Here is a 15,870-nt window from a genome sequence, read left to right as displayed (position 1 = left end):
CAAAACACTGAAAGCTGAAAGTGATCATTCCTTTTGAGCGGTTGAATCTGGCAGTGCTTTGGGCTCCAGAGAGGCTGAGGTAGATTTTTTTGGGGGGGGATTTTAGTGCCAGAAAAATTCAATCAATCACAGAGCATTGCAAATATTACTGGCAAGAGTAGCCTGAAACAATTCATCTCTCTGTCTCTGCTGTTGTCATTCTTCTTCTGGAAACTCAACACTTTGGGATGACGTGAACATTATTTCTGGTTAAAATAACTTTTAGTGAGGAAATAAGAGGTACGTGCAAATGCTTCTCTGTACAAATGCATAAATGGACCTTACCTGCATTGTGTAGAAATACATATACAGTCGCGGAAAAAATTATTAGACCATCAAAAGTCATCAAAAACAATGGTTATGCAATCAAGTACTAACTCCTGTGTGTATCATGTGACTAAAACAGACAGAAAAGAAAACATGGAATGCCTAAAAGCACTGTTTTTGGCAGTACAATACCATAGATATTGATGTAAGAAGTGAAGTGATTTTGGTTATCACAAAAACCATGGAAAATGGATAGATATCAGCTCTGAAATTAAACACTTATGACCTTTTTTTGTTGTTATCATTATATTTGTCCAAACAAATGTACCTTTAGTTGTACCAGGCATTAAAATGAACAAGAAATTGAAGAAAACAAGGGTGGTCAAATAAATTTTTCCGCGACTGTATTTTTGCTATTTCAGTCATTGCTCCCCTGTATGAGAATGTTTTTGTATTTTGTTTTTTTTTTTCTTTGCACATATAGAAGTTATATACATGATGTAAAATGCTGATAAGATAAGGCTGCCTGAAAAAAATGAAAAAAATAATTACAACGTAACATAATATTTCATCTGATAAACCTCTGTACCACTATATTTTATTATAATACCTTTTTATGCATTTTTTACTTTTTCATGCCATGTTCATGTTCATGTTCATGTTCATGTTCATGTTCATGCATGTTTGGATGCCAAACTTCATTTTGTTGTCCTAGTACTTGCACAATGACAATTAAATTTAATCTAAATCTGACTCAGATCCTACGCAAATATGATAATAATGATAAAAAGATGCTGATTTTAGAGCCGATATATCCACTGAGCATGTATGAGATGGGTACTTAAGTCTGCTGGTTGCTATGTCAACAGTGTAAACACTATTTTGGGCGAGGTGTGAACAGACACAGCTGCCACTATATGTCTTGAGGTCAGCTGTAAATGAGGTGAAAAAAAGCTCTTACACATATTAAAGGCAAACTGTCTGGCACATATCATTTTCCTGATGCTTTGTCAGTTATCCCGGATCCTTTTGACTGAGGATGTTTGTATTTTGTCACAAAACATGACATTTTATCTCTGAGAAATGAGCTGTGGAAACCATCTGTCACATTAATCACTTGTAAGTGCCGGGAAATGCAACTTTTCCTACACCGTGCCAAGGCATGACTTGTGATATCATCCGTTGGACGTCTGAGTTTCGGTATGGTAAATACAACACAAACCAAGCTGAATCAACCACAAACCCGCATGTGTTGGTTCTCCCTGTGTCATACCCGTGCATACACACACACACACACACACACACACACACACAGCGATTTACAACTCACCAGGGCCTTTCATACATCTATTAAAACTCAATTGCTCAACATTAAATTCCACCACTACGCAGAAACAAGGAAGTGCATCAGTGCCCACAAACCCCTATCTGTAAAATGCCCTGGCTCCTATGGTTCTGCGCGAGCCTGGCTGAAAATGTCATGCGTGTCCCGTGCCAGCCTTTGTTTCACTGCCAAACAAGATGTCAGAATGGAGTTTGAGGGCTGCAGCAGGATGCAGAGCCCATACAGGCAGGCTGGTGGCTAATCCACAGCCGCAGGAAACGACATCACCCAATAAAAATCTGGCCACATAGGATGATACCAGATACCAGAGCCAAGAACTATTAAAATAAAGGGAACTATAAACAGGGTTGCTGTTATACGAGAAGGCTAGACCACCAAATAAGTTCACAGTGAAGATTGAAATAAACATCAGTCCAAATGAGAAATTAGCATGTTCAGTGACAATTACATTCATGTAAATACTGACACTTATGAATGACTTTTAAATGAACTCTGAATATGTTGTATGTTCAAAGACTCATTTATTTTATTATGCATGTGATCCTCATTATAAATTGACCATAACACTCTGTTAGTACTTCAAGTAATGTTAAAAATATCCTGAAGGAAATGAAGAAATTGAGTGCTCATTGTGGGTTGGCTGTTACAAGAGTGCTGACGTTTGCATTTCAATGATAGATGCGCAAAAAGTAGGACTGTGAAGAAGTGACGGGGACACGTCTTCCTCATACATCCTCATCTCTAAAGCGGTTTTTCCCTCTGAAGTTCATAGAAATATTCTAGTCTTCCCTTTAGATCAGTGGTTCCCAACCTTTTTTGGCCCGTGACCCCATTTTAACATCACAAATTTCTGGTGACCCCAGACATTCAAAATGGAGAAATCGTTTTGCAAAAATTAATTTGTTTTTGATCATGAAAGAGTTTGCTATGCTATGTTACAAATAAATGTTCATTTTAGATGACATTTAGTCTATATAATGTATATTATGGACGGAGGCAGAAAAGCCAAGTGTAGATTACTGCACAAATTGAGTATTTTATTTTCCTTGGACAGGATATGTACAGTCAGTCCAGCTCGTATTTATAAGGCTGACAATTAATACTTAAAAAACAATAACTCAAACTATGAATTATGAAAGAGCTGCAGCATCTGAAACCGACCACAATGAACATTTGAAAGATAAACAGTACCACAGTGCTTCAGTTTCAGCTTCAGAGTTTGATATGTATTTTATGTATTGTGATCGTCTCTCTTAACTCTCCATATATTTATTATTATTATTATTTTTATTATTTTTTTTAAATTTATCAATCACTAGAAATTTCAGGCAACTCCATTTGAATTCCAGGCGACACCACATGGGGTCATGACCTCAAGCTTGAAAAACACTGCTTTATGGCATTAGTTGTCTATAATTCTGCTGTGGCCTAACAGATCTGCACAGATTGGTCTGTTGGTGTGGAAAAAACAACAGCAGCTTTACACATCATGACCCTTCCTGAAATAACTGCAATTTTTTTTTTATTTAATTTTTTCAGATTATTAAAGAAAAACAAAAAACTTAACCAGAAATAGAGTATTTGATGATTTAGGCAAAAATCATCAATCAGTCAATCAATGAAATTAGGAAGGTGACGACATACTTTTCAAATACAAAATACATTTTCAAAATACAACAAACTATTGCCATGATTTTATCTCCACACTATGTTGGAAAACTAATGAACATCAATCACACTCATCTCATGTTAACGGGGTCATATTTTGCTAAACCCACTTTTATTAGTCTTTCGTACATTTATTTGTGTATTTGGACCCTAATAGTTCATAAAGTTTGAATTTGAACCCTCCAGGTGCTGCACAGCTATCTTTATATTCATTTTGGCAAAAATTTAGTGGATTTCTACAACCTGTTTTAATTCCTTCTTAATTTGTTATGTTTTATAACTAGCTGGGTAACAACATTTGCACATAAAAGGTCAAGACTTCTGACACACATTCTTCCAAGTACGCCATAATTGTTTGTCAGCAGCAGCGGTTGTAGTCCATACTGAAAATATGGCCAAACTTCAAACTGATTACCTAAAATGTTCAATTGTTGGTTGTATTAATGAACACAAGTGGCTGAACGGGACAGAAAGCACAGCCAACTACCTGGAGGGGGTGGGGTCTTGTTCATTTAAAGGGCCAGTGCTCAAAATGACCTTTCTGGTGTCAGTACTCAAAAATATGGTTGAAGATGGACCTGTGGAGTTGAATTAATGAAGAATTCAGACCCAAGTATAGCATTTACAGTTTATGTAGAACCACAGGGAAATGTTTTAAAATGCATAATTCCATTTAAAAAAGCAAAGCATCATGCCTTTAAGTGCAGGATGCAAGGACAGTGCTTTTATAAAATGGTGTCAAAGGATACAGGGTGGGGAAGCAAAATTTACAATGAACATTTAGTTGTTTTTTCTCAGCAGGCACTACGTCAATTGTTTTGAAACCAAACACATATTGATGTCATAATCATACCTAACACTATTATCCATACCTTTTCAGAAACTTTTGCCCATATGAGTAATCAGGAAAGCAAACGTCAAAGAGTGTGTGATTTGCTGAATGCACTCGTCACACCAAAGGAGATTTCAAAAATAGTTGGAGTGTCCATAAAGACTGTTTATAATGTAAAGAAGAGAATGACTATGAGCAAAACTATTACGAGAAAGTCTGGAAGATACTATTAAAGAAGAATGGGAGAAGTTGTCACCCGAATATTTGAGGAAGACTTGCGCAAGTTTCAGGAAGCGTGTGAAGGCAGTTATTGAGAAAGAAGGAGGACACATAGAATAAAAACATTTTCTATTATGTAAATTTTCTTGTGGCAAATAAATTCTCATGACTTTCAATAAACTAATTGGTCATACACTGTCTTTCAATCCCTGCCTCAAAATATTGTAAATTTTGCTTCCCCACCCTGTATATTGTTTTGAAGAGGGTAGATGGGGTATTAAAATGACTAAATCCTGTGAAAAATATGTAAAAAGGTGTGTGTTGTGTAAAAACTTGCCATGTTCAGTGTGCAACCTCAGCTGGTTGCTCTTACTTCATATTGCGAGTGAGGACAAAGCAGTAACACACACATACGGTACAAGACTGGAGGAGACAGTCGCTCAATAACAAGATTATTCCAGCGGCATATATCCCCTGAGCAAGACTATCACTGAACTACAGTAGACTTAATTTAAACCACAAACAGTTTTATTGATAACCTGAACACACCCAAGGCCTGGCCAATGTCGGTCAATCTCATACTTTCTTCCATTTCATAAATTGTCGCGCAACAAGAAAAAAAACATCTAGAGCTGCAGCTTTTTAATGTTGGCTGAAATAAAATGCTGCAGGTACTGACCAACCATAAATGTTCAGCACTTTATGCCCTGACTCTAAAACTCCTTAAGCAGGGACTTTTTTGGGGTAAAATAAAGGCCAACACAGTCTAAGACTCCCTTGGGACAGTCAGTAACAAGATGGGGGTTGGACAAGCTGACAAGCCACCTTTGGCCAATTGTGGTCATGGTGAAAATAATTACAAATAAAACAGGAGCAAAGTGCATGTATGGATATGGTGGTATAGTGAAGGATGGTGCAGAAATATAACGATAATGGCAGATAGTGAAGGCAGTGATGATCTTACCTTGCCATATTTCTGTGCGTAGGAGCCCGTGAGGAGAGAATGGAAGACAATGATTGTCTCATCCAAATCCCACACAAACACCCTCTGCAGGGGAAAAAAGAGGATGAGATGAGATGAAATGAAAGATAGCACATTAATTTAGGTGGTTTCAGCGCATGAGGACAGCAGACATGACATGGGTGGTCTTACTATTCCGACCTCAACTCTGTTAGGGTTTTGAAAAACAATAAAGATCAAAAAGAATACCAAATGCCCAGAGAGATTTCAATGGAATAATCGTAGTCAGTGGGTGTATTTTGGTCTCTTACCTCCAGGTCACTATCAGGGGGAGGGGAGGGGTTGTTCTTGCGGCCCCTGCCCCTTGACTTAGACCCCCCACTCCGGCAGGCTCGGTCGTCCAGTTCTTTGATGGGCGTGGAGGGGCTCTGCATTGTGTCAAAATCCCCTGAGATTGTACACAAACATTGAAGTTTACAAATGATCAAATATCGGTTTCGGACAGAACAAGCACTGACAAACTTTTGGTATATTCAGTGCATTAAAGCAACAGTAATGATGTGGTTTGAGCCGATCCCACAGGTGTTCTGGAGCTGTGTCCACTTCAGGAAGAGTAATAACTCAGATTTTGTACAGTAATAAGCCATCTTGTCAGGGTTAATAACTCAAGGTAATTGGCATGACAGATCAACTTAAAGACTACCTAAACCCTAAAGAAAAGCACCACTGGTATCCTGAGTGATTCATGATAACATGAACGTGAAGATTTAAAGCTCAAGGAAGTGACGGGGCTTTGCAATAAATAAGAAAAGTTAGGTAATCTGATGCGTCTAGCACAGAAATATACAATATTCAGCATGAGCATACATCAGACTGCAAACTAAAGCACATTCTTGTCTGCACACATACATACACACTCCTATTGCCATATGCTCCCACTGCTGTGTGGTAACTAGAACCAGACTGTGAGCTTCGACTCTCATATTGTTATGTCTCAATCAGGGAGAGAGGGAAAGACCAAGAGAGGGGGTGGATAAAGACAGAAAGACACACAGCAAGTGAGCAAAAAAAAAAAAAAAAAAAAAGTAGAAAGCGAGTGCAACTGAAAGAGAGAAGGAAAAAAAAAGTGAGAAAGGCAGCGAGAGGGAAAGTGCCAGTGACAGGAAGAATGATAAGCTCCTTTAATCAGGGTTCTTGACTTGCAGCCAAGATAAACCAGGGAAAAAGCGAAACAGAAAACAGAATACCAAGTCATATTTTTGTGCAAATGGGCACATTTTAGGTTGTTCTCCTTTCTGTCTTTCTCGTCTCTATTGTGCAACATTTAACATAAGCTCACGCTAAAGAAGGAGCTAATGCAAACACATGCTGATACTCCAATTAGCAAGTACGATGCCAGGTAACTATGGCTACGGTGTAAAGTTACTTCCTGTACTTCATCATGGCTGAAAGAGGGTTTTGAACTCAGTTACCCAAACTCTGGTATTTTCTACTGGAAACAAGATTATGGAGCCACAATCAAGAAAAAAAAAAAAAAACGATGACATCTGCTTGTTCATTAGGACTGTGGTGAAGTGTTAGAGTGTTTTTAGTTTTTGTTTTTTTTATCTCGCAGACAAACCTGGGTGGAGTTCAGCAGCCTGTCCAGTCATGGCAGGAGTGGGATCTTGCAGTTGGTAGGCTGCCGTGGAACCTGTACCATCCACACTGTTGGAGGTCATATAAGGTCCGTAAGGGGAGGCGGAATAATACTGGGCATACTGGTTTTGGCCAAAAGGTGTATATGAGGGATAATCCTGCAGAGAGTGACAAAACATGCAGTGTGGATATGTGTCCATAAAGTGGAAAAGCAAGAAAAAAGCAGCTTTTGAAGACAGATTTTACAAGTGTTCCCCCTCATTTCTATAATCTTTTATTCCATCCGTTCTGTATTTTACATCTTCAAAACAATTAAAGCCTTGTGTTGCTGGTTTTTACTGACCCAGCGGAGATGGACACTTTTATGAGTCAGCTCTCTAAACCTGTCATTATGTCCATCTCTACAAGTCCTTATAAAGTAGAGTGTGCCGCATGAAAGCAGACATACACACATATATGCATATGTACACAAATACACAAACTTTCTTTCTCTAGAACCTTTTCTCTTTTTCTCTCTTGTTTGCTTTTGCCTTTTCACACACACATACATATTTCCCTTAATCCACCCACATGGGCCAAACCTTGACTTTCTTTTATAAACAGCCACATCTATCATAGCAGGACATTAAAATCCCCCTTTAAGCGTTTGACTACCACACTGTAATTCATCACATAGACAGAAATTTTCCAAACAAAACACCATTTCACAGAGACTAATTGTCTGTTTCTCTCTTACATGTGTCCCTGTTGTAAGGTCACAGCCTAATTACCTTTTATTTCTTCAAATGAGGCAAGTTATGTGGAAGCTGTGTAGCTCAGCAGCCACAGCAGTACAGGTTTTAACAGACTCGAGTCTGCATATACACACACACACACACACATTAAACACACCTGTACCTGCTGTGTGGCAGTGTAGTTGGCGGGGTTCGACACTGAGTTGTTGGTTGTGTAGAGGCCTGAGGAGGGAGTGAAACTGGAACCTGGACAAAAAAAGACAACAACAATTACACAGAGCGAACTTGGACTGGATTCTGAGGTGATGCGGGATGTGACAAATGAGGTGAGGACTCCTGCTGTGTTTGATGGCATGTATGGCACTCTGACCTGGCATCTGATAGGGTGAGTAGGCAGTCTGTCCGGGCTGAGGTGTGGTGAAGCCAGGGCTGTAGCTGAGGCCCGTCTGGAGAGGGGACTGACTCTGGGCCAGGCCACTCTCTGTCTTAATGCTTGGCAGCATCACACCGAGGTCTACAACCAAGCAGAGCCATCCGATATGATATGGTATAAGCAGTAACAACACATGAACAGTTCCCTAAAGTAAAAGTCCCTATAGTAGCGCTCACTGGAGAAATACAGTCACGGAAAAAATTATTAGACCATCAAAAGTCATCAAAACAATAATTATACAATCAAGTACTAACTCCTGTGTGTATCATGTGACTAAAACAGACAGAAAAGAAAACATGGAAGGCCTAAAAGCACTGCTTTTGTCAGTACAATACCATAGATATTGATGTAAGAACCGAAGTGATTTTGGTTATTATCAAGAAAACATGGAAAATGGATAGATATCAGCTCTGAAATTAAACTCCTATGAACTATCCAAACAAATGTACCTTCAGTTGTACCAGGCATTAAAATGAACAAGAAATTGAAGGAAAAACGAGTGGTCCAATACTTTTTTTCTGCAACTGTAATGCTTTAACTCTGGCTTTCATTTGCAAGGAAGACATAAAATACAGTAAGAAACAACTGTCAAAGCAAAATCCTAATTTTTGTCGAAACAGGTTAAGAAAATTACAGGGGTTTGCATACATTGGAGCTACAACACAGAATTGGTACTAAAATTACCGTCCCTTGAATCTGGTATCATTTAGTTTACAGTAACGTCAGCCTTCCACAGACCAAAATGGGGTATTTTCTCCAAAAAATAACAGAGTTGGTGGGGAATCCTACTATAATGGACATTCTGTGTCCAACGCGTGTCTGCATGTCCCGGTGTCCCGATGTTGCAACACGGGAGGGTGTATGGGTGGAATGCTGCTGTTGCACCATGGGAGGGCACTATCGTACAATGGGACCACAGGTACAATGCTGCTAGTACTTTTAATTCGTATCTATGACAAACACGCAAAACTGCGTAAGCAGAATACACCAGTTCATACAGAATCATATGACTGGAAGTTATGAAGTCAATAGAAACAAACTGTGTGACAAAGTCATAAAAACTAAAATCAGGGCTGCACAGTGCAGTGAATGCATCACGCTGTGGTTACTGCATGTAGCACTGAGATTTGTGTTTTCAGTTTAAGTGTGCTTGCTTGGTTATGGGGCCAATTCATGTACTATTAATGTTGAAATGTAGATTTTCTACTCAAACCTAAAAATTTAATCTAACTTAAAAATATAGAAATGTGTTTAAAAAAAAAAAAAAAATAAATAAAAAAATAGCAACCTTCATTTTAGATGCTGTAGGTGGTATTTTTCTTTGCTTAATGACACTGAATCCAAATTATTACTATACAACAGAAATGGCATGTGTGTTTTGCTCTGTTTCTGATGGGCATGGTCAGGCGGTTACGTAGAGTAAAAAAATTGTTCAGATGATAATGAGTCGGCCTACATTTACCTGGCTCATAAGGGTATTTCTAGTACTTTGAGGCCATGCAAAGACATTTGTCAATTTCAGCCATTTTTACCAAAATCTTTATGAAAAACATCTCGGTTACGTAGGGGAAAAATGACGACATCAAAAACTGGCTAATTTTTCAGCATAACAAAAGTTGCCGTTTTCACTTGAAGTTGCCAAAATTAACATTACCATAGTGTCAGGTATATTGTCGACTGAAACTCCCGCAATTTTGGTGAAAAAAAATCTAGGATCTAGCATTGGGGGATATTAATATGAAGGGAAGTCTGGTTACGTAGGGTAAATTGTCAAGTCCTCGAGGCTGGTAATCAAAATTATCTGTCAAACACAAGTGATTTAACATCATCTCAAAATCATCCTTGGAGTGAATAATTAGAAGTATAAATGATGTTTAAAACCTATAATCATTAAGGTTGAGATATAAACCGGTACTCTCTTGGGCAAGTAAAATATGAGACAAAAATGTAAATATGACATCAAATATAGTCTTTGAAAACAATGAAAATCAATTGGCTCTCATTTTTTTTTGGAGACATCATTTAGAAACAGGAAAGTTGGTTTTAGGACTCCCAAACAGTTATGTATCAACTACAAATGACAATATAAGTCTATCTTTAAGGTTTTTTTTTTCATCCAACATGTCCATAGTCCCAGACTGTGTCCTGATATTAGATCACCATAAATACAAATAATGATAATTATAATAAATAATTGCACAAACTTGTGATCAGTGGTGCAGCCCTAATGGAAATGACAGAGACTGTGGGTACCCTGGTCTGCATGAAGTAATAACCTACAGGTGTAAGTGAGTGCTTGTTCATACCATAGGTGGACAGTCCGTATGACTGTCCGGTCTGAGAGTAAGTGGTGTATACAGTTGACTGCTGCATGTTGTTGAACTGGGGTTGGCCAGCGTATGTCGGCATGGGAGGGGCTGCGGGTGTGGACAGAATGTGAGGATAAGGCCTGAAAAAAAGAGATGCATCAGATAATGATGGATAAATAACCTGGCTTAAGGGTCTGCTGTTGAAAGACATGGAGAAGTAAAAGTCAAACCTAAATGAACGTATGTTAGTATGTATGCTGATAAGAACTGTTAGAAAGCAGATTCTGATGCAACTTACTTAGATGGATACAGGGGCGGAGAGTACTGGTGGGCAGAACGAGGGCTGTACCCACTGCTGGTGATGACTGAAAAGAAAGCATGACAATCAAAACCAACAAGGCAACAGGTCAACGGACAGTGTCAACTCAGATCTTCTGTTTTCTTTTACATTTAACACAACCACTCCTGAAAAGTACAATTCAAGGCCTCTAGCCTGTCTGAGCTGGTGCGCTGTTCCAGTAAACATAATTTGAAGCATTTAGAATGGAGAGGCGCCAAGTTCTTGTAGCCCGTTAAACCCCTTACTGTGGGCCTCAGAGTAAAACACAATGTCTGTTTGTGGTCATTGAGATGTCAGAGAGCGAAACTGACAAACACCCCGCTGGTTTAAACCCTCACTGCGAGTTGCTTAATGGTTTTGTGTAAGTGTTTGTTTTGCACTGGGATGAAGCACGGCTCATGTTGAGTCATAAAAAAAAAGACAAGCATAAAAATGTGTCTCGGTCTCTCTCATCCCTCTGCCACCTTTTGATGATGCAATCCAACAACAGGCAATGCTTCGCAGGATTTAAGTTTTCAGCCTACTGCCGAGCTGGAGTGGATAAAGGTGTTTGTGTGCATTTGTGTGACTTTTGTGAGTGTGAGCATTTGAATCTATACTGACAGTCAATAGAAACTTTGAGGTAGAAATGTATGCATATTTCTACTTGTAGGGGGGCTGTAATTATTCATTGTGGATTTATTGATGACTTAGTGCTGGGGTAGTTGAGATAATGATGAGTTGTCATGTTGTCACGGTTCATTGCACATGGGTTGGTCTCTTTGCAAAAGTGGGCTAAATACACATTGAGCAATACTCAGTGGGTATCTGCACAATTTGAGGATTGGTTTTGAAGGTCTAAAAGGCCACTATTGTTAGTCCAGTGAACTGCATCATGCCACGTCTATCACGTGAACGTCTCCGGGCACTGGGTATGGTGGAGGCCAGTTTGAGCTACAGTGATATAGCCAGGCGTATGGACTGTTCCCAACCCACAATCAGAAACCTGGTTGAACGCCACAACACGATAGGCTCTGCTGACGATAAACCGCGTCCAGGGCGAGAGAGAGTGACAACTTCCGACCAGGACCGCTACTGTTGTGACTTTGTGTTTGGCAGGTGCCATTTTCCTTTGTTAAGTTTTTTGTTTTGAAATTATTCTTGAAACTTTAGATTTTTGTTTCTGTATGCCAATATCCTAAACAAATGACTCATATGAAAAAATTCCAGTTTAGGGTTTCAAAATAAAAATTATGTCAAAAAATATGGTGTCAAAGTTTTCATTGATTGTGAGTGTAGAATACAGATTCATTTCTATCTGAATGTTGAAAAGACTGTTTCTGTGAGCAGATGTGTGCAATACCTGAGCCTGCGTATGTGTCCAGTGCTGTATCACCTGTTGTAGTGACTGTATCACTGTTGTTCATGGGCTCTGTTTTCACTAAAAAAAGGGAAAGGATCAGTTTTAGGAGAGGGCAGTATTGAAGTACCATAACTCAAAATGATAAACCCCTCACTGGATAAAGAGCAGAAAACTACCATGCAGTTCCAGCTTGCCAACAAATGCCATGTGCAGGATTCCCCTTGTTGTTAATATAAAATTTCTCAGTATAAAACATTTTCATAATCAACTCAGAACCTTAAGGTTTTTGTTTTCCCCTTAATATTTTAATGTCAGTGTTTGGCTCAGAGGAGAAAATTGTGAAAAAAAAACCAAAACAAAAAACTAAACCATGCAAGATGATACTACAGTAAAAAATCCCCTGATATTTGTTGCCTGCAAAGTCATCAATTCCTTGACTGGCAGGAACTCTGCAAGTATATGATAACCCCATACACACTGTGATAAATTAACGATAAGATCCATGAGCAGACGTCACCGCACAGCAAACAAAAAATAAAGCACTGCAATTCCAACACAAACAACAGCAGATCTACGGCGAGCCTAAATGATAGAAAACCCAGCCCTTTTGCATTTTTTGGTAAGATGACTTTTAGCCTTGAATTCACACACATGCACCTTCTGTACCATAGTCCTTGGAGCCCGAGGCGGGGGGCGGGCTGCTGCAGCCCAACAGCCAATCAGCCGTGTTTAACACTGTCATGTTTTCACCTAAAGGGGTGGGAAGATGATGAGGAAATGACTCACTGAGATCCACACGCCAATGGTGTCTATAATTTTTGAAAATAGACATTTGTATGGTACTATTTGGAAAGGAGTACTTTATGTTTTGCATAACAATACTTACAAATTAACAATATATTACTTGTAAACTTGCATGCTTTTCGTGGATTTTTTTCACGTTATCACAGTTACATGATGTCAGTGTTCGAAAAAGGAGCACACATGTTAAACACGTTAATATCTTACATGCTGTTTTTCAGTTGTTTCTCACAGAACATGATTAAAACTCATCATCACAGACCATATGAGAAGTCAATTTAATTCCGGACAACTTTATTAATCTCCTTCGGGAGCAATACAATACTTCGGACAAGCCCTAATGAAGACAAATGAGTTGCCATGGAGATGGCCTGCGGGCCGGACCGCTGGCTGATGTCAGGTGAGGGGAATGTTGGGTATGTAGTTTGTTTTGGCTGCGAGTATGTAGTCCCCAGGTCTGTCTGCATAAGCCATTAACTATGAGCTCATCAAAAATGATTTAATGTGCTCTAATATGGTCTGAATGCACACGTCCACTCGGAGCATGGTTATTTCTGTGTATGTGTGTCACATCAAGTTGACAAAAATGCTACATCTCACTTTTTCCGTTACATTTCTATTAAAAGCGGTTTCCATTTAGGTTAAATCACCATTAGATCAAAGAATCACTCTTCACTAAAGCACTTACATCAAGTGCTATTACATCAAGCGGTCTTGTCAAAAACGATTGCAGAGGATGAAAAAAGAGCGCGGGGGAGGTCAAGGGTGAACGCAGAAAAAGTAGAAGGAAAGGGGAACACAGACGGACAGAGGGAAAGAAAGGGAGAAAAGGGGGGGTGGGGGGAGGAGAGACGGAGTAGACTTGCTGGTGTTGACATCTAAGAGAGCAGTGATGCTTTAATGCTCTTGTAGAGGAAATAGTTTCCAGTGGGATTTTGGGCTTGCACTCAAACATATACACTCAAAAACACACACACTTTGCCAGGAGGTTAGCGGAGTAGAGCAAAAGTGCTTCACCGTGTGTTTACACACATTCTCCAGCGGTTTATTCAAGCACTGATGCCAGCACGGGTGTGTATGCATACGTTTGCATGTGCGTGTCTCATTCTGTCTCTATAAATTCCACAACAAGCACTTATCACAGCAGGACAAAGGCCTTTGACTGAAGGTTTTTCAACAGGTTTGATTACATTACACTAATCAGACCACTTGGCCAAAGAGAATTACAGTAAGCACATCTGGCCTGGGCTGAGGGGCAGTCTGAAAAAGTGAGACCGCAGTATTTTTTAGAATGTATTGACATCTGTCTGATGATTGAACTGACAATGATGTTCTTTACAAATTAACAAAAATTTGATTTTGCCAAAACAAATGCCCTAAACCTTGAATAAACTCCAAATCATCTAATGTTGACTTCAGTTACTATCGTCCAACTCTGATGTATCACTTTCTTTAAAGCAAACTAAAAACATATTATTTTTCCCAAGGATTTTGTTAAGTTCAAAGTGTGTGGTTTGCTTATAATAGTATATTTTAGAGTGAATATTATTGTTGTTAATGAATTCAATTAGAATCATCTAGCTTCAGTCATAATGTAGGATTATGTCAAGGCACTTCACAAATTAAGATGATTACATTAAATTGCAATATAGAAAAGAAATAGAGAAAACTCTTATCTTAATCACTATTTTACTTATTTTAATTGTTTCATCTTATGCGTTCTTACAGGTTTTTGTTAGGATATGTATGTGCTGTGTATGTACTTTTACAGTCGGCACAAATAAACTTACTAAACTAAAGTGACCCATCCCACTATGACACAAGTGCCCTTTTCCTCCTGCCGTTCTGCCCTCTCACCTCCGGTTCCATTGGTGGTGATGGAGGGGCTGCCCAGGTTGTTCTTGTCCAGTTTGGAGCCCGTCGAATCTCCACCTCCCACGCGGTTATGAGGACTGGCTAGGTCCTGCATTTCCATAGACCTGCGCCGGGGTAGGAGAGGGACAGAGAATTAGACTGACTGAGAATCTTGAATGAATAGCTCAAATCAACAGCTATCCAAACGCTCGTACAGCTGGGAATCTCCCGCCTGTATATGTTACGTTAGGATCTTCCTGAATGCTCTCAGTGACACACACATGACATATAGACACACAGTTGTAAACTTCATGCTTCTCAGTACCCGTTAGCTTACATGAGCATGTGTTCAGAGGTGCTAGACATTGTCTGCGGGCCTGCTGGCTCTTTTATAGTGTGTGTATTTATGTATGTGTGTGTGTGTGTGTGTGTGTGTGTGTGTGTGTGTGTGTGTCTGGGCTCCAATACAAACCCACAGGCTGCCAGCATGCTTCAGTTTTACAATGTGTTCCACATGCATGACTGGGATGAACCAGCACACAAGGTGGTAATGGTGGAGGGGAGGGTGTGAGGAAAGAGAGGTGGAAGTAAATGACAAAATGAAGATGACTGAATAATATATAGTGTCTATGGTCTGAATAAATACTGGGGTAGATTTCAGTCCGTTACATATCATTAGTGGCTTTTCCATTGGACATCTGCACAAAACTTTACCGATATTTACAAAATGTCAAAAAAACAGAAGCACATAATGTCAGTTCTTCCATTAAATCCCAAATGCGATGTGTTTATTTACTGTTGCGAGATGACACAAAAAGTCATTCCATAAACATGGCGACAAATGTAAATATCATGTTGATTTACAGATATATTCATTATTATTATTATATTTTACCCCTCTATCCCATACAAAATTTAAATTTTTTTTGTCATGTTTCTTTTAAAACTTTGCTTGTTGTAATATCCATCAACATCCATTTTTTTTTTGTTCTTTTTTTTGTTCATGTGACTCTAGTTGCGGAAAAAAAGGTCTTTCCATTGCAGTTTTTTGCGATATACCAATTTCGCTACGCCCAAAAAAACCACCT

The 15,870-nt window shown here is 39.1% G+C and overlaps 1 protein-coding gene across 10 annotated transcripts in view; it reads right to left on the bottom strand.

Moving 5' to 3' along the window:
• eya4 (EYA transcriptional coactivator and phosphatase 4) overlaps positions 1–15,870 on the bottom strand; it is a 59,231-nt gene that overhangs the window by 12,526 nt on the left and 30,835 nt on the right. For 3 of the 10 annotated variants that reach the window (XM_030128958.1, XM_030128959.1, XM_030128966.1), the window contains 9 exons: positions 14,786–14,907; positions 12,128–12,205; positions 10,744–10,810; positions 10,443–10,585; positions 8,074–8,217; positions 7,861–7,949; positions 6,953–7,127; positions 5,643–5,779; positions 5,335–5,418 (listed from right to left, as the gene is read on the bottom strand). In XM_030128958.1, the coding sequence (XP_029984818.1) occupies positions 5,335–5,418; positions 5,643–5,779; positions 6,953–7,127; positions 7,861–7,949; positions 8,074–8,217; positions 10,443–10,585; positions 10,744–10,810; positions 12,128–12,205; positions 14,786–14,907 (1,039 nt within the window). Of the gene's footprint in view, positions 1–5,334; positions 5,419–5,642; positions 5,780–6,952; positions 7,128–7,860; positions 7,950–8,073; positions 8,218–10,442; positions 10,586–10,743; positions 10,811–12,127; positions 12,206–12,793; positions 12,878–14,785; positions 14,908–15,870 lie in introns of all 10 variants that reach the window. The other 7 variants (XM_030128961.1, XM_030128960.1, XM_030128965.1 and 4 more) reach the window with 5 other exon arrangements.

Source organism: Sphaeramia orbicularis, chromosome 24 (genome assembly GCF_902148855.1).
Source record: "Sphaeramia orbicularis chromosome 24, fSphaOr1.1, whole genome shotgun sequence".
NCBI lineage: Eukaryota > Metazoa > Chordata > Actinopteri > Kurtiformes > Apogonidae > Sphaeramia > Sphaeramia orbicularis.
The sequence above is the reverse complement of the archived record's forward strand: the minus strand, read 5'-3'. Positions and strand labels throughout refer to the sequence as shown.